Source organism: Lonchura striata, chromosome 17 (genome assembly GCF_046129695.1).
Source record: "Lonchura striata isolate bLonStr1 chromosome 17, bLonStr1.mat, whole genome shotgun sequence".
NCBI classification, from domain to species: Eukaryota; Metazoa; Chordata; class Aves; order Passeriformes; family Estrildidae; genus Lonchura; species Lonchura striata.
The window spans coordinates 9,085,414-9,106,946 of record NC_134619.1 but is presented as its reverse complement, the minus strand read 5'-3'; the positions used below and the strand labels follow the sequence as shown (position 1 = coordinate 9,106,946).

At 50.2% G+C, this 21,533-nt stretch overlaps 1 protein-coding gene across 1 annotated transcript; it reads left to right on the top strand.

Moving 5' to 3' along the window:
- Positions 1-209: 209 nt before the first annotated feature.
- ADA (adenosine deaminase) lies at positions 210-19,025 on the top strand. Its single transcript, XM_021527913.3, has 11 exons — positions 210-263; positions 7,549-7,610; positions 10,754-10,876; positions 10,992-11,135; positions 11,949-12,064; positions 14,304-14,428; positions 15,978-16,049; positions 16,919-17,020; positions 17,753-17,820; positions 18,237-18,366; positions 18,767-19,025. The coding sequence occupies exons 1-11, from the start codon at positions 228-230 to the stop codon at positions 18,866-18,868; spliced, it is 1,080 nt and encodes a 359-aa protein (XP_021383588.1). The 5' UTR covers positions 210-227; the 3' UTR covers positions 18,869-19,025.
- The last annotated feature ends 2,508 nt before the right edge of the window (positions 19,026-21,533 follow it).

The following is a 21,533-nucleotide window of genomic DNA, read 5'->3' as shown; positions in this document are numbered from 1 at the left end:
GTGCCCAAGGCCAGGCTGGACGGGGCTGGGAGCAGCCTGGGACAGCGGCAGGTGTCCCTGCCATGGCAGGGGGGATGAGACGCTCGCAGCCCTCCGCAGAGCGCGGTCGCTGTGTGCCGGCCCCGGGCCCGGCGTGCGCGGGGCGGGCCGGGGCGGGGCCGGCGGGCCGGGCGAGCGGGGCCGGCGGGCCGGGCGCGGAGCGGCGGCCGAGCGGCGGCAGCGGCAGCATGGAGCGGGCACAGAGAGTCTTCGGGGGACCCAAGGTGGGCTGGCGGCGCTGCCGGAGGCGCAGGGCCGGGAGCAGGGCATGCACCGGCACCGAGGTGCTGCGCACGGGAGCGGCGAACGCGGCGCGCCCGGTGCGGAGGTGCCGTGCCGGGGCTGAGGTGCCGTGCCCGGTGCGGAGGTGCCGTGCCCGGGGCTGAGGTGCCGTGCCCGGGACTGAGGTGCCGTGCCCGGGACTGAGGTGCCCGGGACTGAGATACCGTGCCCGGGACTGAGGTGCCGTGCCCGGGGCTGAGGTGCCGTGCCCGGGGCTGAGGTGCCGTGCCCGGGACTGAGGTGCCCGGGACTGAGATACCGTGCCCGGGACTGAGGTGCCGTGCCCGGGGCTGAGGTGCCGTGCCCGGGGCTGAGGTGCCGTGCCCGGTGCTGAGGTGCCCGGGACTGAGATACCGTGCCCGGGGCTGAGGTGCCGTGCCCGGGGCTGAGATGCCGTGCCCGGTGCAGAGGTGCCCGGTGCAGAGGTGCCGTACCCGGGGCCGAGATGCCCTGCCCGGGGGCGAGATGCCCTGCCCGGGGCAGAGGTGCCGTGCCCGGGGCTGCGGTGCCGCGCTCCGGTCGTGCCCCGCAGCCGAGCGGCCGCACCTGCTCTCCGCACCGGGGCTGCGGCCGGCTGGAGCTGCGGCACGGCTCGCTGGGGATGTGCCCCCGGGACAGGCTCGGTGCCCGCTGTCACCGGGCCGGTGCTCCCCGCAGGGACAGGGACGGGTGCGGGCTGTCCCGGGGGGCCAGCACATCCCGCCGCCGGAGCGACGCGGGTCAGGCTGGTCCCGGCGCCCGGCCGGGGACACGGGGATCCCTGTGCGTCCCCGCTCCGCCGGGCTGGGGATGCACAGGTGGCCTGGCTGGGGAAGGGGCAGGCTCTGAAGGGCCCTGCATCCCAACCACTATCGTAATCTGCTAAAACCGATGTTCTCTCTTGTGGTTTTTATTTTGTTTTGGAGGTTGATTTTGTTGGTTTTGGGTGGTTTTGTTTTTTTTTTTTTTTTTCTCTTACACATTTAGTTCAGTTATTCCTCAGATACCTAATGACACCACATCTATGTAATCTACATCTCTAGCAGGGCCATACGGTAATGTGTTTATTATCTGGATTGTAACCTAGGGGAGGAAGTAGATGAAACAGCTGTGGTTAGCAATAGTCCTGTATCTGATGGAAGAACACTGTCTATGCTGAAGGATGGCTCAGCTCTCACACTGTGGTCTGGGTAAGGTGCTGTAAAGGAGCAGGTCTGCCAGGCTGGGTTCTTGTGGGAAGGTAGGAATCAAGGCAGAGGAGACCAAGAAAAGTAATGTGAGAGTTGTGGTTCTGTTTTGGGAGAACGTGAGTGGTGGCAACTGCTTGTGGCTTTTCCAGAGAAGAAGATTGTCTCCAAAAATGTGAAAGGATTGAGAGATTTTGCTGCTTTTTGCATCCTCTCCCACTCCCAAACTGTTTATCTCTCAGGTGAGTTTGCACCAGGAAGGTCTCACATACTCGGAAAGGGTGGTGTGCACAGATCTGATTCTATCACTGTAGTTCCCTTTCTAGGAAGCTGATCCATGTAATAGCAGGCAAACCTTGATACCAAAATGCAGGGAGCATTGGCAGCTGCTAATAGTTTAAAGCCTTTTTAAGTCCACTTCAGTTTTGGGAGATGGTGGTGCTTCATCAGCTCCACTATGAAAAAAGGCTGTTGATTCACTCCAGTGATTTTAAACTTTTGGTCAAGAGAAGCAACTTAAGTTCTTTCATTTGTGCTTCCACTTTCCCAGTGTATGGGAGACTGGGATACCAAAGAGAAAAAGGATAACTCATAAAAACTGCAGGGTTTGACTGCTAAGATCAGGCTTCTGTTGTCTGGCTATTGGCAATTATGGGACTGGTTTTCCTGACTCAGGTCGTCCCTTTCAGTCCTGTGAACCTGCTAAGTCAGGCTTGGGAAAAAAAAATGGGCCTGAAGTCAGTTATTGAGCCCTATTCATTCATCTGGGTCCTCTGCCATTGGGAACGATCAGATTTGTGTTTTAGAGATGTTTCTGGTAACTGGAGCAGGTTCTGCCCCAGCTGAATGTGGGGCTGGGGCTGCCTCTGTGTTTTTCAGGAACTCGCTGACTCCCAGTGACTGCAGTGATGACCAGGGAGCTGTGGCAGGACAACTTTGAACCCTGCTTATCATAGGCCATAAAAGAATAGAGAAGTTTGATGTTCCTTTGATGGCAACCATCACCCTTTCTGTTCCACAGCCAGAGCAGAGCCCGTGTCCTTGCTCACTGCCCTCTTCTTGTAGGCCAGCCCCAGCTTGGGGACTTCAGGACATGTGTCTGTCTTCTCAAGCAGCTCCATGTGCCATGTTGTGGAGAGCAGAATGGGAATAGGGGTTTCTAGGCTCAGGTGCACTCTCTCCAGTGACTGGTGTAGCTCATTTAATAATCATCAGGTGACACGGGAGGTGTTCCTGCGGGGCACAGGAAGAGTGGCTGCTGACCCAGCCTAGCTGGTACCAAAGGTGCCTGTGCTGGCTGTACCCAGGGGTTTGGGTGGACGTCCTGCCCCACTCCCTGTAGCACTGCAGACTGTCCCTGCCTTTCATGGGGACAGCAAGAGCACAATGGTGTGTCGAGGATAATGTTGGATTTGGCTCGTCCACTTGAGCACAGCCTGACCCCTGACTTGGCATGGTCAGAGCCTGGTGCTGCTGAGACTGCGCTGAGCTCAAGCCAAACCTTACACAGTGGTACCTTGTGTGCTCAGTTCATTAATAATGGGGTACAGGGATGCTTTTGGATAACCTTCCCAGATCCAGGTGGCAGTAAGAGGTTGTCCCGGTGCTGCACAAAGTGCCAGGACTCTCTTAACTGCTCTGAAGTGGGGCCCTGCTCCAGCCAGGGGTGGGTGTGAGCTCTGTGCTGGGTTGGTGGGCACGTGGCCCTGCCACCCCATGAGAGCCATCACCTGTGATGACACAGCCACCATCACCTATTAACATCACCAGGAGTCTCAGACTGAGGTCAGTGGTGTAGTTGGTGCTGGGAGGGGGGTGGTTCTAAAGGCTGCTCAGCACTGGAGCATCCTCCTCTTCCTCAGCCACCAAACCTATCAATCATTGTTGAGATGCATAGAAAGCACAAATATTTCCTGCAGTGGAGCTCTGTGGGGCTTGTAGTCTTCCATGTTTTTCTTTTAAAGGCTCACCCCTTACAGCACGTGACAGGTCCATCTCCCAATTGCATTTGTGGTGTCCTCGGGTTTGAGGATAATGCTGTGCTACTTCCACTTCACAACTGTCTTGAGCCACTCTCATTTCTTGCTTCTAAATGAGCGTTTGAGATGAACTTCGATGAGGAACTCTTTGTTCCTAACAGCACACTTCCTTAAAACCAGACTTTGGGGAACATAGTTAATTGTTTTTTGCAGTGATTTGCCACGCTTATCAAATAATTGACAAATTACAGCTGTAATTACCCTAGTTTTCAGCCATTGAGATTAATAGAATGAGCCTAAATCATCACTTTTCAAGAGGCTGATAAATAATCTTGGGCAAAGTCACTGTTAAGGGTTTTAAAGTGATGGAACTTTATCAGCTCCCTGATTATCTATTGCTGGAAACTTCACAATAAAAGGGGCAGACTGACTTAGGTCATTGTCTATATTTAAAAAAAGACCATAACACCACCTAATACAGAAAATCCTTAAAGTGCCTTAGCTTGAATGGCTCTTTTTTATGCCATATAATGGGCAAGCTGATCGGGTAACTGCTCTGCCATGGTCCACTGATCAAACCATAATAGAAAAATTGTGTTGGGTAGATTGTGAAGGAAAATACTTTGAATGTTTGGTTAACTTTTCCCCCTTAATTTCACAAAAATGAAAATAATCAGACTTGATCTTGGAATGGAACATACTTGTTTGAGTACCTTCATTTTGTGTTTGAATTTATTTTTGAAGCTTATTACATCTCAAAGAAAACATTATTATATTTTCAGAGAAGTCAAGCCAGAGCCCTTAAAACTTCTCCTTTTAAAAAATCTGGGCCGAGTTGCTGATATCTTCAGTAATGAGTCATGTGCCATGGTTAAGCTGAAACTTTTATTGCATAAAAGTGGAAATTGCTGGGTTTGCTCTGATGGCCTTGCTGGGGGCTGTCTGTGCTGAGGACACACAATTTATAGCCTTTTGAATGTTCTTTGTACCCATCCCTCTGGCTTTCAACAAGCCTGGAGTGAAACTAAAAGTTTTATTGCGTTAGATTCTGGGTTTTTGATGCGCTGGTGGGAGGTCAGTGGAGGTGCAGGATGGACTGAAGCTGGTTCTGAGGGTCCTCACTGTACCTGGGAGAAGAACAAAGCTCCTTCCTCAGGAAAGCATTGGAGAGTTCTGCTGTTTCTTGTTCTTCATCAGAACAAACAGGTGCTACCACATCCAGCTGGGCTGTGAGAAGGGAAGTTATAAACCTGCTCTAGTGGGTGGCATCCCTGCCCACAGCAAAGGGGCTTGGAACCAAATGACCTTTAAGCTCCTTTCCAACCCAAACCTTTCTGTGATTCTATCATCAGTGGTCCTAGAATGGTTGAAGGTTCCTGTCCAGCGCTGGTGCAGCCTGTGGTGCAGTTCAGATCCTTCACCAGGTGTTGAGGTCCCAATATAATGTGTGTGCTCATGCTTTCTCTACAAATAAACTGGAAGGTTCAGGGTGGGAGACCACATGCACTAAGGGGTAGAGAGCTCTGGAAGAAGCACTGGGCTCCTGCATTCACCTAATTTCTTCTTGTTCAGGCATTGTCCTCTGGAGCCATAGTTCAGAGAAAACTCTTTCATCCTTATCTGGGTACTTTCCTTGGCTTAAGGCAAGGTCGGGTCACCCATTTGTATGTGGAAAAGACTTGTGCTTTGTTTACCCAAAACAAACACGCGGGAAGAGAGCTGAAATGTAATCTGCAGTGAGCAGCCTCCCACAGACCTGGAAACCCTCAGGGTTTGCAAGCAAGGTGCCTGGGGCAGATGAGCTGCTGGCTTGTGCCTCTGCTGATTGCAGCCTTATCTGGAGCCCTGTAGGCACACTTCCATCCTCTCTTGAATGTCCTTTGGCCATCTAAATAGCATAGAATAGTTCGAAGCCGCAGAAAACTCAGCTCTCAAGCACTGATCTTGAGGAAACCAAACATTTTTTGGGTTGAACAGCATTGCCAAGGGTTTCTTAGCAGTTGGTTTAAGTGTCTCCAGGCCCCCCCCCAAAAAAGGCTGGCAGGGGACAAAGAGCCTGTTGCTGATATTGGAGAGGAACTTGCTGCTTTACCAGCATCTCGCCTGCAGAAGAGGCAGGAGGAGGTTACTTACACAGATGAAGGATGCCATGGAATCTGCTTTCTCACTGATGGAAATGTCATGTTAGGATGTTCTTGCAGGAAACACTTGAAAAGTGTTTGAGGGAGAAGACCCCAACAGGTTCAGGTTGCCTTGTTTTTCAATCCAATGTAAACAAATTTCAAGCTTGTAACTCCATAAGAAAGTCGTGAGGGCTGTTGAATACCTCAAGGGGTGGATCTTGCACGGTTTTGAAATAAGAATTGGAGCTCAAGAGTGGAAAACATGCCAGGCATCCACATCTGGCAATGCAGACCATGTTTGTATCCTGTTATTTTATTTGCTGCTTTCAAGGACATTTAGTGCTCATAAGCAGGATTGCATAATTCAAAGAGGGGGGAAAGATCAGGTTTTGCCCTTCTTAACTCTTCCTCTCAGTAGATTCAGATGGTATAGGAGCAGTGGCAGGGATGTGTTTTTACAATCTGCTATCAGTGGTGTCTGTGGCCGTATCCATGACCCCTGGGCCAGCTGATTGCCACCAGCAGCTTGATCTATCCTGAGCCTGCCCCACCTGCATTTTGCATCCCACCAGTGTTTCAGTGGCAGCTTCTTGGCCATCGTGTGGAGATGGCCTGAGCCCCAGGGCTGTCCCTGCCCTGCCTTTTGCAGCAGTCCCAGTGAAAGCCCTGGCAGGAGTCAGGGCAGGTGTGCAGGGCTGTGTTTGGGGGTGGGAGCGAGCTCCTGGGCATCAGTGCATGCCCCAGAGATGGGCACTGCCAGCCCTGTGCCAGCAGCTCACGTCAGCTGCTCTTGGACACCTGCAGGCACTGCTTGCTCAGTTTTCTCCCAGCTCCTCGTAGTTATTGTTTGATACATACCCTGACGCCAGAGAGTTTGTGGGTTTTAATTAGTAACCCTGGGTAGTTTAGTTATCCATGCAAATATCCAGTCGTCTTCTGAATCCTACTTCTTTCTTACCCTTGGCATCCTGCAGCTATCATCTATGCAGAAAAATGCATTGATGTTATAAATAAATGTCTGTGATGTTAGAACTAAAAAGAACCTAGTGTATTAAGTTTCTAATCTACAGTTTCATTTAAAAATACAATAAAATCAAATATGTATTTTGTAGACCATTCTGTTACTTAAAAGAAAACAGTTCTGGAAAGATGGATATCTAACTAAAACATTTTACAGCTAATATTTTCCTTCCCAATTCGACTTCCAAATCATATTTGTCATGTTCCTCCGAAAGCCCCAGCTGGCTAATGGAAAAAGCTTGCTTTTGCTTTTCTGGCTCTCTTTCTCCAAAATCCAATGTTTCAGCAATAATGGGGAAATAGGGCTTCAGAGTTACTGTCCCATTTTTAATGAAATTAAAATCTCATTAAAAGTAAAAATTGGAGTGAAAACACTTAAATTTTGAAACACTCATTTTGAAACCTTGTTGGCTCTATGGGGCAACTTGTTATTATTTCTTTTTACAGCACCTCTGTGCCGTGGGACTGACCCCTTGTGTAGGATTAGAGAGCCTGTAAGCCTTGATAATATAAAGTAATTAACAACCCATCAGGACCTGATTCTTGGAAGCGAAGTCAAAGTTTTCATGTAATGACTCTTAGCAAATTAATTAGGGTTTGGCTTCCTGTGATTTCAAGGAGGAAGCAAGCTGAAAAGTCAAGGTGTTTGAAGTTTGCTTTTTTCACTCCTCCTGAACTCTAAATAAGGATAGGGCAGTTCCTCAAAATTACTGGAAACAGAATAAATTTCTAAAGATCCATTAAATGTGTGAGCTGCAGCAAAATGCTTAGACAATACATGGATATTGAAAAATAAACATTATCATTATTATATTTAAAAAATGTTTATGTGTCATGACTTTGTCCCTGTATTGGCTACATTTATACCCATGTGAGCACCAGTTACTTCTCTCTGAATTATTGTAGCTCAGAATACCTGACTCATTTCTCTTATTGCAGGTGGAGCTTCACGTCCACCTGGATGGAGCCATCAGACCAGAGACCATCTTGTACTTTGGCAAGTGAGTTGTGGGGGGAAATAAGCTCTGGGAGCTGCAGTACAAAGGCATCCTCCCCTCTGCTTCTCCAGATCTGTGACAGAGGAGCTCCTGCAGGCAGCAAACCTGGCTGGTGCTGGTGCTGGTGCTGGTGCTGGTGCTGGTGCTGGTGCTGGTTCTGTCTCTGCCCAGACCTGGCTGCACAGTGTGAGGACACTGAGCACACCCCAAAAGACAGGGGGCTTCCCTGCTAGCAGGAATGTGACTGAGGTGGTCGTGGGTTTGTGAGCTGGGCAAGCTCCGAGGAGCCACCATGAGAAAAGTCCAGAAGATGTCTCAACGAGCTGCCAGCCTTTGAAATGTGCCCAGGACACAGCAGAGGTGCTGTATTCTCGTTTCTTTTTCCACATTCCTGACCACAAAACCAAGCGGGATGGCAGCAGGGTGGGAGTGCTGTATTGGTGCTGCTGCTGCTGCACGGTTTGAGAGGAAAAGCCAGCGTGGGTGCCCTTACCTGCCCTGCTGCCATGGGCATTGAGTCCCAGGCTGCCTGCCTGGTGCCAGCAGGAGCCACGCTGGTGTGGGGCTGACCAAGGGAAGCACCTTTAGAGGTGCTTTAGAGGGAGCTTGTTTCCCTGGCAGAGCCCACGTGCATCTTCCTTTGGTGTAGATGCTGTGGGAAGCACAGGGTGAATGATTAACCTGTGTGAGGGCCTGGCTCCACATTTGTAAGCAAAATAAACAAGATTTCTTCCAGCTGTCACTGATACCCTCACATCAAGGAGGTGGCAAGGGTAGGGATTTCAGGGAACGGCTCTTAGGCACAGCTCTGGTATTTTGGGGAGGAAGTCAGTTCTGAGGAGGATGGGAAGTGGTTCTAGCATCCTGTGAGCCCAGCAGAATCCAAGGCAGTGCAGTCCTAGGGAGAAATATTCTTTCTAGAGTAGCTTTTTCTGCAGGTTGCTGTGTTGTCAGAGAAAGGAGAGTGGGTCAGGGCTGTCCATCCCATGTTTTTGCTGGATGCTGGCATGGTGAACTCAGGGTTCCTGCTGGTGGGCTGCAGGGAATACAAGTCCAAATGAACAGAAGAGTTGGTGCTGACTCCCTGAGGCTCTGCTGGGTCCCTCTGCCTGCAAACAGAAAATGCCAGTGTAGTCCCCTAGGAGAATTGTAGGAGCCCTGAAACCCAGGAGGCACTGGCTGGCTGGGGATCCTGTGCCAGGATCCTTTCTTAGGGCAGAAACCTTCATTGCTTGAGCGTGTGCTGAGTTCCCTCTTATTTTTAAACAGCCCTGGCATCCCCCTGAGCTGCCAGCCCTCAGCTGTGCTATTCATGGGCTCTAAAACTTGCACTCACACACAAACCAGTGGGGCAGTGCAGAAGGCTGTAGGGGACTGACTGCCTTAATAACCTCACCCTAGGCACAGAATGCTACTTGTGGTCTATTTTTAAAGTTAAAGAGCTGGAAATAATTTTGCTAGGTGGTGTTTGACCATGTAGAACCCCAAGCTTCTGGGATGCACTGCTGCACTCAGGTGTTTTTAGAAAATTTGTCTACAATTCTGTCAGGTCTGGGTCAGTCTTTGCATCATTCCTGCTCAGCCAAAGGGCTCAGCGGAGTGACAGACCCCTCATGGGGACTGGGTGTCCCCAGGAGAGGTGCCCTTCTGTGGTGGGATGGAGTGCATGGTGCTGCCCGTGCCTGGAGGGAGCTCTGGGCAGGACACCGAGGTGGCAGTGAGGACAAACCTGTTCCCCTCCGGCCACTTTGCTTCCAGAAGAATCCCACCTGCAGTGGGAGGGTTGGATGGGGCAGCAGCAGCTCCAAAAGCCACACTGGCATGATCCAGCAGATCTCCTCATGCAGAGGCATAGTTCCAGTGTGGATCATCCCAAAGCACTGCACTGATGCCTGCAGGAAGGCACTGCTTCAGGAAGTGCATGAAAGAGGTCAGGGAAGTGGCTTTGCTGTAGGAAACTTTCCTGTGGCAGGTGGAGGAAGGTGCAAGTCGGTTCCCGGAGCAGAGACTGATGTGTCAGTGCCATGGAAAGGGCAAGGCGGGGAGGAAAACCGATGCCTTGGCAGCGATGAGTGTTCCCTGCTGAGTGCCAGCAACTTAATCTGTGCAGATTGCATGTGAGGGCTGAGCATGGGGCTGGTTTCCTTCCTGGCTGAGTGGGGAAGGGATGTTTACCAAGCCCAGGAGCGGGGTCCTTTGGACTGTGTCCCTGCCTGGCTCATTGGGATGGGTGCTGGCAGCAGAGCACTAAAGCTCTCTGTGCTGTTTTGTCTCTATTAGCAAAGTTCGTCCATCAATCAGCTGTAATTCGTTGTGGCAGGAAAGAGGATTAAAAACAAATGCCTGGTTATTATTCCAAATTTGTTTTGGCCTGTGCAGGGTACCAGAGGGCAGGGGGGTTGGGTTGCAAAGCCTGCCCGGGAAGCTGCAGCACCCTTGGCTGGCAGCCCCCTCGATTTCGGCTGTCACCACACCAGGAACACCTTCACCCACTCAGTATTCCAGATGCTCCTGGGAAAGATGGGCTCTTCCCTCTTGGAAGCACTTAAGTGGGCATTAGCATGTCTGTCCCTTGGGTGAGAGCAGTTGCTGCCCGTTGTTCCTGTGTGGGAGGAGTTCCTGCCACAGGAGATGGCAGCAGGATGCTGGGCTCAGGAAGCAGCTCGCTCTCAGGAGCTGCTGGACCAAACCCATGAGCCACGACACCTCTGCCTGTGTGATCCCAGGCCTCGGAGCATCTCCTTGATTTTTTTAATCCTTTGTGCCTGCATAAGTGGAAATTAACTCTTCTAAAGAATTTTGGCAATTCTGCTGTTAGGGCTAGGAAGTGCCAAGAAATAATCCAGAGCCCCTTTAGATGAACTCTTTCTTAAGCTTAAAATGTGCCCTGGCTGTGTTCCTGCCGGGTCAGCCCGGGCTTGTGTTTTGGTTTGTTTGTGCTTTGCCTGTGTTTTGGATCACCTTCCTCTCTGCTGAGATTCAGGGCTCCATCCATGAGGAAATTTTGGAAGGACAGTGTGTGCTGTATCTTTCCTGTGAGGAAATGATGGTTGATGCTGCCAGCTTTGGATGCAATTGGTGTAAAAAATGGGCTGATTAAAAATGTGATAACCTTCCCTGTCAGTAACATGTGACTTTGTTCCCAGGAAAAGAGGCATCCCTCTCCCTGGGAATACTGTTGAGGAGCTCCTGAAGTATATCAGCTATGACACACCACTGTCACTTCCCGAGTTTCTAGAGAAATTTAATTATTACATGCCTGCCATTGCGTAAGTACCCTGCTTTTGCTTTTCCCCCCCTCAACCCTTGGCAGGATCCCTTGGCTCAGCCTTGGAGGACCCCTGTGAGCCCTGAGGGTGACAGGTCCCACTGCCATCCCTGCAGGGGTGATCGTGAGGCAGTGAAGAGAATTGCCTACGAGTTTGTGGAAACAAAAGCAAAGGAAGGAGTTGCCTACGTGGAGGTCCGGTACAGCCCTCACTTCCTGGCCAACGCTGGTGTGACTCCCATCCCCTGGGGACAAGCTGAGTGAGTGATCCTGCTGTGCTGGGGAGCTGCTGGGTGCCTGGTTGGGCATGGAGAAGGCATCTCCATGCCAGCCAGCCACTGTGGGTTCAAAGGCTGCTGTAACAAACCTCCTTTCTCCTCCCATGCAGCAAGAGCCAGCATGCTTCCACCTCTCTCTCCCATCAATAGGGTTTTTCATCCTAAACACCTCCGTGTGCTGCAGTGTTTTAATGTTCCTTGCTCTGGGCACCGAGTTCTGCATGTGCAGACCAGCTGTGCTCAACCTTCTGGCTGAAGCCCTTCCCTGTGAGAGGGAAAGAAATGTCCACGTATGGACTGCCTGACCACAAAATGGGAGTTTGAGCTGGCAGAGGTGGTGGGTGGTGTTTGAGAGGGCTGGTGGGCTGATACCTTCCTTTCATGTCATCCCCTCTGTGATATGTGCCTCTCATTAAATCAGTGCTGGGCTCTGGGGCCGCTCCAGAGTGTGCTGTGGTAGGTGCTGAGCCCTGCCCCTGCCTGGCTGCAGAGAATTGTGTGCCCTAACGAGCTGCTCTGGCAAAGAGGGGATTCCTCTGCTCAGGCAGGATGGGCACACAGTTCTTCAAGGTCTTTCTGAATCTTAGTGTCATCTGTGCCTGCTTCAGTGCCTGCTGCCTGGTAAATGTGGCCGTGGCATGGGTGTCAAAGGTGCCCTGGGCTCTGGCTTGTCTCAATGGGCAAGTGGAACCTGGGCCAGCCTGTCCTCCCGTGGGGATGCAGGCTGCACCTGTGGCTCCTGCCTGCCTCCCTGGCAGTGTCTGGCCTCTTGCTGATGGCTTTTCTTCCCTGCAGGGGAGACCTCACTCCAGACGAAGTGGTTCAGCTCGTAAATCAGGGACTGAAGGAAGGAGAAAGGGATTTCCACATCAAAGCCAGGTCTATTCTATGCTGCATGCGCCATATGCCAAGTAATGTATTGCAGCTGCCCTGCTGCTCTGCTCCCTTCCCTGACGCGTGGGGGGGACGTCCCTGGGGCTGGGGCCCTGCAGGAATGTGGGGAGAGCCCCAGTCTGTGGGGCTGCTGCAGCACCAGGCAGTGCTGAGGAGACTCTGGGGGTCTCTGCTCCTTTCACTGTAGGGCAAAGCTCTGCTGGATGCAGGAGTGGGGGTCTGTGGGTACAACCAGTACCTGAAAGGTCTTGCTAGAGGCACAAAAGGGGCTTGTCCATCCTCTCCTGGGGGAGCTGTGGTCTCTGCTCCCTGCCCTCACCTTGGGCCAGTAAAAGCCATTGGCACAAGGAGCACTTGCATCTGCCATGAGTGACTGGAGGTCTGAGGGCAAATGGTTGTGGAAGGAGGACCAGGCATGACATCTTACACTTCCCTGCTCATGGTCCTACAGCAGGATGCTCCTTCCTTAGCCTGGATCATGGGGCAGTGAGAGAACCCGCTGGCAGCAGCCAGTCTCTGCTGAGTTAAGCTGAACGTGCAAGTCTGATATAATTAAGGTGCATATATAAAATGGTTTTATTTTTATAAAATGAGCAGCTGTGATGAAAAACTTTGTTGGTAACAGGTGCTGTGATCCAGAATAGGAAGAAAACCCAACTACCAGCATTTCAATGGCCTGCTGAGTTTCACAGGCATCTTCCTCTAGGGAAGGATGCAGCCAGAGAGAGGCTGTGTTACAGCAGCTATTTTATGTGAAAGTTTTGTTCTGAGTATCTTCATATCTCACACTAGTTTTATTTAGGCTTAGTAGGGTAGATGGTGGAAAAATTTTTCCTAGTGAGTATATGATTAATTAGTATCTAAAATGTGAAAAATTATATTCTTGGAAGCTGGTAGAATCTTGGTAGATTTAAGAATGGGGTTTTCTTTTTTTTTTCCTGCTTGTACAAACAACTCCAAACAATACTTTGAAAACTTGATCCTTATATTTCTGGTTTCTAGGGAAAAGATGTTTTTCTTTGTAGAAACTGGAGAGCTGTAAGGCACAGTCACAGTGATCTGCAGTTACTGCTCCTGCCAGTGGACAAGTGGTGAGGGCAGGAGGTGGCAGGAGCATCTGAGGGTGTGTGCAGCCTGCACTTCACTGCAGGAGGGATTGCTGGTGGCATTCTCATACCTGTGTTCCAGGGCACTAGCTGATACCCAGAGCTAATGGTGCTTGATAAAAAGTCTTTAGCAGTGCATTCAGGATGTGCTGCACAGTGAGAAGCCACCCTAATTGTAATTAATGAACTGTTGAGAGAAAGGCAGAGATACTAGCCAGAACTGACTAATATTAAACTTGTTAATAAACTAATGACTCTAACCCAGCAAGCTGGAAAATGATAGAAAAAAAAAAAAAAAGATGATGAAGTTTCACACATCATCCACACACCACAGCTTGGCATGCTGTGGTGTGTTCATATGATTTGGGGATTTTCTGTACACAGAAGGTGCCTGTTAATTATTAACACAACTGTTTATCTCTGTTTCTTGGCCTTTCTGCTAGGGTTAAGTGCTGTGTGAGCTGGTAGATGCAGTTTCTCTCTCAGAGGTTATCTGTCCTGATCAGAGAGAACTCTCAAGCAGTTGTTGGCCACTTGTTAGTCTCCTTTTCACTGACAAATAGATAAAACTTCAGCTCCTTCCTATCAGGAGTAGAATCCTTGGGAGAGTGAAGGATGCCCTACAACAGGCTGTAGTACAGGGCCCCCAGAGATCCTCACACAGCTCATCTGGTGGGCAGGTCCAGCCTTTACCCTCACCTTGCCCAGCCAGGGAAGGGATGGAAAGCTCAGGAGTTGAAGGATTTCTCCAACACATCGTATTACAGCCCCAGGGCAGTGCAGTTCATCTTACCTCGAGCCAACTGCAGCAGTCACCACTGCTTGGAAATTTTTAAATTAACTTCTTCCCTGGCTTGAAGTGAGCAGAAAAACATGATGAGAGCAGTTTTATAGCTCTGGTGAATGCATTTGATTTCCCTTTCGCTGACAACAGACTGATCAGTTGATAGCTTTTATCTGCCTGAAGATCACAGAGATGACAGACCTTTCTAGGAGTTTGCTAGCTTTCTTTTTAGGCATCAAATTTTGGGAAAGACTAAAGAAAATAGCTCTAGCCTTCTAGTTATATGACCAGGATTTGTTTAGAAAAATGCTGAAGGTGTGACCCTTATGAATGCTTCCTCCTGAATCCTGGTGCTGCCTCTTCCAGGCTGGTCTCCAGAGGTGGTAGAGCTCTGCAAGAAGTATCAAAATGACTCTGTGGTGGCTGTTGACCTGGCTGGAGATGAGACCCTGAAGGTGGAGGATTACTCTGAGCATAAGAAGGCTTATGAGGTTTGTGGAATAAGTTTTTAAAAAGAAATTACAAGAATATATATCGAGGGGACATGTGTGAAGGGATACTTTTCAAACTGCAAACAGCTGGGACAGCTTAAAAATTCATTGCAGCTATTAAAAAAATTCAGTTAAACAGAAAAAGTATTTGTTTATATTTCCCAAATGATTAATGGCAGGCATCATTGCTAAAACATGGCTGTAGAGCTGGGGCTTGGCACGCTGTGAGTGTGACATGAGTGACATGGAGCCCAAATCAAACCCCACCCCACTGCTGTTGGCTCCTGGGGCTTGGTGAAGCCACAGCCAAGGGTGGAAGAGACTGGCCTTTCCAGTCTGGCAGAAATCACCCGAGGAGCAGAGCAGAAGCTGCACATTTGCAGGGCTTTTATCTGATCATCTCAAATGCAAACACTGGAATGGCTTCAGGAGTCTAATCCCAGGCTCTCACCAAACCTCAGCCTTTGCAGTGCCTTCAAGGGAAGGGAAAGCCTCACTCCTCTTTGCTGGTGGAAATTTGGGGTTGTTAGTCCCCACCATCGGTGGGGGAGGAGGTTGTGCACCATCACTAACAAAAAGGTGGTGGTTTGCAAGCAGTGCTCAGGTCTGACAGTACATGAGGCTTCCTTGGGGTCTTCACCCCATCAGGGGGAGCCGATTCAAGGCTGGTGTGCACTGCTGTGCTGAGTGAACGGGGTGGTTGTAGACAGTGATACGGGAACGGGGGTTCACTAACTGATGGGAAGGCAGTCTCATCCTGCCCTGGTGGTCCAGCCTCCTCTGTCTGAAGGATGCATCTTGTCTGTGTGCCAGGGCCTCACTCAGCTCTGAGATGTTGAAGCAACACCCCCCTCCCATCCCTATTAAGTAACTGAAAAACACTCCTGAGTGCAAAGCCCTGAAGGAATGTCTGTGCAGAGCATCTGCTGCAAGATGGGGCTTGCAGCCTGTCTGCTGCTGCCAGCTGGGTGGCCCTTCTCCAGCAAAGCAGGAGCCAGGCTTCCCTCCAGGCCCCATGGCTTCCCAAAGCCCAGGTGACCTGTGACCCCGACAAAGAAATGTTCAGGATGATCATGGAGCTGCACCCAAAGCTGCATTCACAGGGTCCGTAGGGCTTGGCTGTCTCCATCCCCAGCCCCTTACAGTGTCAGAGCATTTGTTCATCTCTGCCCTGGGGTGCTTCAACACCTTCGCACACGGCTGCAGACAGCCAAAAATGTACAGGTTCCAAAACCTGGAACTGCTGCAAGTTTTGTGCAGAAAGGCAGGTGGGTAGAGGAAGAGGAGCTCAGAGCTTGCTGCTGTCTGGAGAGGAGGCAGTGGTGAACTCACCCAGGGTTAAAAGCCCGTGAAGAGCCTGGCTGGGCTCTAGTGGAAGATAACCAGGATTTTCAAGTGTCAATGTGACATTACTGAGCTCTTGCTGCCCTTGGAGTGCAAGGCTCATGATCTGTGGGCTCTTGGCACAGGAGCCTTGCTGTGCCAGCCCAGAGCTTGCTGTGCTTGCTGCAGGTGATGGGATAGGAGCATGTTCTCCCTTGCTTTGCAGGAAGCTGAGAGGTGTGGGATTCATCGCACCGTCCATGCCGGGGAGGCCGGCCCGGCTGCCATGGTCAAGGAGGTACGAGGAGCTCCTGAATCAAGGACAGGGTGTGACGTGCCATGCACCAGGCACAGAGGCATCCAAACCTCCCATATCCATAGCAAAGTGAACCCTGGGTACATGGGTGTGGGAAGCCAGGGCACAGGGAATATTTCTCTCTCTGCTCTGAGGGGTCCTGACCCCCAGAGAAGCACTGACTTTGACCCTCGTTTGTGGAGAAAGCTTCCAAGACTTCAAGATAGAGTCCACAAAAGTGAAATAAATTAGAGAGTAGTATAGCATGTCACTTGGGTGAGAAATTTAGGTTTTGGGGATTTTTAGTATATTGTAGATGGGAACAAGATGGAGGTTTTAGGGAGGAGGCAGATTGTTCTTCTTCACTTTCTTCTTCCTTCTTCTTCATGGGTTTGGGTGATGTCTTGTAATTGGACAGAAAAGTCCTCATTGTGGGCTTTGAGGGATCAGTTACTGGGTTAAAAGGGAAAATAATCTACATGTCATTTCTTAATTGGATAGTTTAGTCTTAAAAGACCTTGTAGCAAGAGATTGTTGGCCATTTTTGTGCTGCTTTTCCAGCACGCAGAGTCTGGCATAGACAGCATGCAAAACTTTAGATAAGACAACAATAAACAAGAAGCTGAGGACTGAAATAGTCCCGTGCATCTCCTTTTCCTGACACAGAACTGCTCCAGGAGGGTTTCCCCCAAACAGGGGGACCCCCAGGGAGGGGCCCAGCGTGGGGCCAAGAAACAGATAATGGGCACAGATCCAACCTGATGCTGGAATGGGGCATCCCAGGAGCCAGCTCGGTGGTGCGGGCTGTACCTGCAGTGGGGTGGGGGCAGAGCTGTGCTTGAGGCTCTGAGTGGTTTTCCTGTGCTCTCTAGGCAGTTTATGTGCTCAAGGCCGAGCGTGTTGGCCATGGATACCACGTCGTGGAGGACCCTGAGCTCTACAGGCAGCTGCTGGAAATAAAGATGCATTTTGAGGTAAGGATGTGTGGTGGGACTGTGACAGCCAGGCAGGTGCTGTCTGAGTGGAAAACAAGCCCTCACTCAGGCTGTGCTACAGCCAGGGACAGGACCTGACACCCAGGTGCTGACCATGTGTACAGTGATGCTCTGTTTATGCCCAAAAATCTTCACAGGAAAAATGTTGGGGACAAGCATGTCTGTTCACTGGGATGTGCTGCTGGGAGCACTGGTGTGCACAGCAGCTTGTGGGAGGGACGTAGCAGAAAGAATGGATCCTTGTGTGGCCAAGGATAAATTGTGGATTTATAAATTCACTGATTTGTACACCTCAAGCCTGAAAGCTCATCCTGGCACAAATCAGGCTGCTGTACCTGAGCAAGTCTGGTTAGAGGGTGGAAATGCCTGGGAGTTAAAGTGCATGCAAGGATTTCTTTTGCTTCTCCCCAGAATGGCCATATCCAACTAATAAAGGGAATATGTACTTAATGCAAGTGGTTTTGTAACTGTGATTGGCACAGGGCTGGTGACTGCCTGGCCATGGGCAGCATCCCACAGCCCCTGTCACAGTCCTGTGGGCTCCTTGCATCCATATCCTGGGACACACACTGGTCTGTCAGAGCAGTGCTGAGGGGCAGCTGTGAACACAGCTCTAATCTGGTTGTACCAGTGTGCTGAGCTATCTGTGACACAGCTGGGGTTCAGATCCATGTGATTGATTCTGGTTTTCATGCTTAACTCCCCAAACAGGTCTGCCCTTGGTCCAGTTATCTCACTGGAGCATGTTCTCCGGACTTCACCAAACACCCCGTAATACAGTAAGACTTCTCAACTATGTGAAATCTCAAATAACCAGGATTTGGGTTCATGACAGTTGTTTTATTGCTTTACAAAGCTAAAATACATCTAATTATGTAGGATAATGTGGCACATCCATGTACCTTGGCACGGGAGAGTCCTGGTGCAGCTGGAGGGGTGTGGGGGTCCCCTGGGGAGGCTGTCCTGTCCCTCCTGCCCTGCTCTGAGCTATGGGGTGTGAGAAGCTACAACCCCAGCTACTCCTGGCAGGTCAGTGCAGAGCCATGGGGGGACAAGCTAAGCCTTGTTCTTTTCTCCAGCAGTGCCAGCTACAGAGACAGCCCTGATGTCTTTGCTTTTGCTGCATTTCACCCTGAGAACTGCACAGTATCACACCCAGTGTTCTGCCTAGCAGTTCAACCCCATTTCCTTACAGATTTAAGAAGGATCGTGCCAACTATTCTCTAAACACGGATGACCCCCTCATCTTCAACTCCACTATTGACACGGACTATGGCATCGTGAAGGAGCACATGGGATTCACTGAAGAGGAGTTCAAGAGAGTTGTAAGTCAGCCTTGGCTGGGTGCCCTGCTGGTGTTTCAGTGAAGCCCAGAGCAACCTGCTATTTTTTCTTTATATACTGAACAATTTTTAATAGAAATCAGAAAATTCTGCTCTGGCCTTGTAAGTAGGAAAGTAGGACCAGGCTCAAATTACATATCCCAAAAATTCCTGATTATTTAAAGACCTTTGCTTTGTGCTGGTCTCATTTCTCCTGGGACTGCTGCTAGTGATGGGCCAGAGCAGTTGGCATCAAATAAGGCCACGGAAATGAATCTGAGTGTGGAAACTTTACACTCTCCCTCTCCTGTTGCTGCTCAGAGCCAGGTGTTGGGATGTGCACAACTGTGTGTTCATGTCTGATGTGTCTTAATGTCCCTGTCTTCCCCCTCTGCCTCCTCAGAACATCAACGCAGCCCAGTCCAGCTTCTTACCTGAGAAGGAAAAACAGGAGCTGCTCAATGAGCTGTACAAAGCCTATGGGATGGACCCCAATGCATCGTGACCTCCCTGGGAGCCAGCCTGGAGTGGGGCTCTCCTTCTCCAGTGCCTGACTCTCCTCTGGCCAGTGGCAGCACTGGCAGGAGGTGCCCAGAGTCAGCCTCTGTTCCTGGCAGCCCTGTGTTGACCCCTACAGTGCTCATCAGAATCAGACTATCACACACACCTACTTGTACCCCACAATCTCTCTCCTGAATGGATATCCAGCTTCCTGTGGCAGACTGGATCTGCCTGCTGGCCTGACTCCCTTCTCCATCTGCTGGTGTTTCTGTACTGCAAGTGCAAACACAAGAACCTCCCTCACAGTTTCCTCCCTCCTCTTTCCCTGTTTTACCTGTCCTGTCCCACTGACCTGCCTGACCCTTCCCTGCAGTGCTGAAATAACCACTTTCAGCTCTGGCTGTGGCCTGGGTTAATCTTCACCTTTCCAGGGAAGAGGTATGTTAGTGCTGGCAGGGTATGAGCAGCCCTTCCAGACACAGAGGCTTTATTCTTGTCCCTGTGGGCGGGAGGGTCTGGTCACAGCTATATTTACCCAGGGTTAGTCTTGTACTAACAAGACTGGAACAAGAACAAGCTGCAAGCTGGTGCCCCTGCCTGTGCACAGCTCTGAAGGGCATTTAAAATAAAATACAATTTTTTTGGCATCCTTTCTTGGAGAAGAGCTCCCATGTATCAGGCCTCTCAATGTCACTGCTGCAGAAGTGCACACCTTAGGCTCAGGCTCCAGCTGTGCTCACAGCTGGCCATGACCATGCTCGCACTTGCAGAGGAAGTTGGAACATAATTTTACTACTTCAGGCCAAAATCTGCCTTCTGGGATTTTTCCCACTTTTTTACTCATCTTGGAGAACTCCTGCAGTTTCATCTGCAGTATCATCTTCCTCTTACCTTTGTTTAGGATTTGGAAAAAATATGATTGATTGCCTGGTTTAACAATTCTGCCCTCTTTCTGATTTGACACAATCATTAGGCATTCTTAAGGCTGAATAAGTAAGTTAACTTGGACCCAATGTCCCACATTGACTCAGGTCCCTCTGATTGCTTCTCTGACTCAATTATGACACTGGCTAGAAGTCAGATCTTCAGTTTGGTGTAGAATTTATACAGAGAAACTCACCAAAAATTCCTTAGTGATTTTATGGCATTATAGTGTTTTTACTCAATAAGCAATAGAGCTGTGCATCCAGAGATGAGACCATTGTTTTCTTACCTGAGTGTGTGGTGTGCTTTAGCATCTCAGGGCTCTGCCAAGATGCTCACTCCAAAGATACTGTACCAAATAGTTGCCTTTGAAAAGGGGCCATGGTCACCATTGCCACAGACAGACCATGGACTTGTCCAGTCTCAGCCAGCAGTGATGGTCTGCTGGGAGTATTTCCATTCTTTCTGGCCTTCCGTATTGGTCTTTGGAGTAAAATACTTATTTCTGAAGTACGTGGTGCATATATACACATACATAGATAAATGAAGATAAGAGAGTGATTTTCTTACTTTTATAAAGCAAAAGATAAAAGTATCACTTTTAAGGACATGATTGTGGTAAGAAACAGGGTTTGGGTCATTTTTCTCCAACAATTGTTTCTGAAGAAGAGTTGCTTATTTTGATTCTGGACAGTTGATTGTTAATCCTGTTTAATAAAATAACAAATTTATATTAAAAGCGAAATCCTTGTGCCTTTCTGTTCAAGGGTGACTGTTGGGGACTGTGGCCTGTGGTCCTCAACCCCTGCTGGAGCACAGGGGTTCATTGATAGGTGTAATGGGGGCTTTGGTACCTTGATTACTGCCTTCTCCTCTAGCCAGGTTGGAGCACTTTGGCAGCCAGAAGGAAGCCTGCTCCCTTGCCAAGCAGCCCAGTTGGATTGATGGATTTATGGCTGCAGATTGTTCCAACCTCCCCTGTCCTTTTCCCTTCAGTAGTCCAAGGGGTGTGTACCCCTGCTAGAGCAGCAATGCCATCACGGGGTACCCTCACCTTTCCAGGGGTTTGTCAAAAGTCACTTTTTTCCTCCGTCTCCTGGGTTTTGTACAGTTGGTTGATGCTCAGAGCCAAAGAGGAGCAGTCTGGGCTGCTGGGCTACACCGTCAGTGTGGGCAAGGGAGTGTTTGCCCAAAGGTTTTTGGGTTATTTAGTGCTTGGTTAGGCTTTGACAGGTCTGGCATGCCTGTGTTCAGCTGAAAAGAAGGGCAGGGAGCATCCTTGTGCTCAGCAGCTTTGCAGATGAGGATGTGGCTGGATTGAGGCAGTGCCCTTGGTCTTTGCACAGTCAGTGACAGTGGCTGAGCTGGCTGTCACTTGCAGGGGGAACCTGATGCCTCTCACCCATCCCCTGAGAGAAGCTGGCCAACAGGTCCCTACTCCTCTGCCTAAATATAATTCTGAAACAGATATTTTCTGACCAGGGAGAGCTAAGATTAGCCCACATTTGCCTGGTGGAAGTCTGTGTGCTGCTCAGTCCTTCTGCACTGCCTTTCAGCTCCGTGTGTGTCAGCATAAGCCAAATTTACTGTTCTGTGGTAAGGAGAGCTGGAAATGGGGCTTAAAGACACAGCTGTGCAGTCAGCCAGGCCCAGCAGCTACCTGCTGGTTTGGCCCTGGGCATGGAAGTGGGAGCAGGCTCTTGGCTGCTATCCAGGCATGGCTCTGCACTGACACCCAGCCAGTC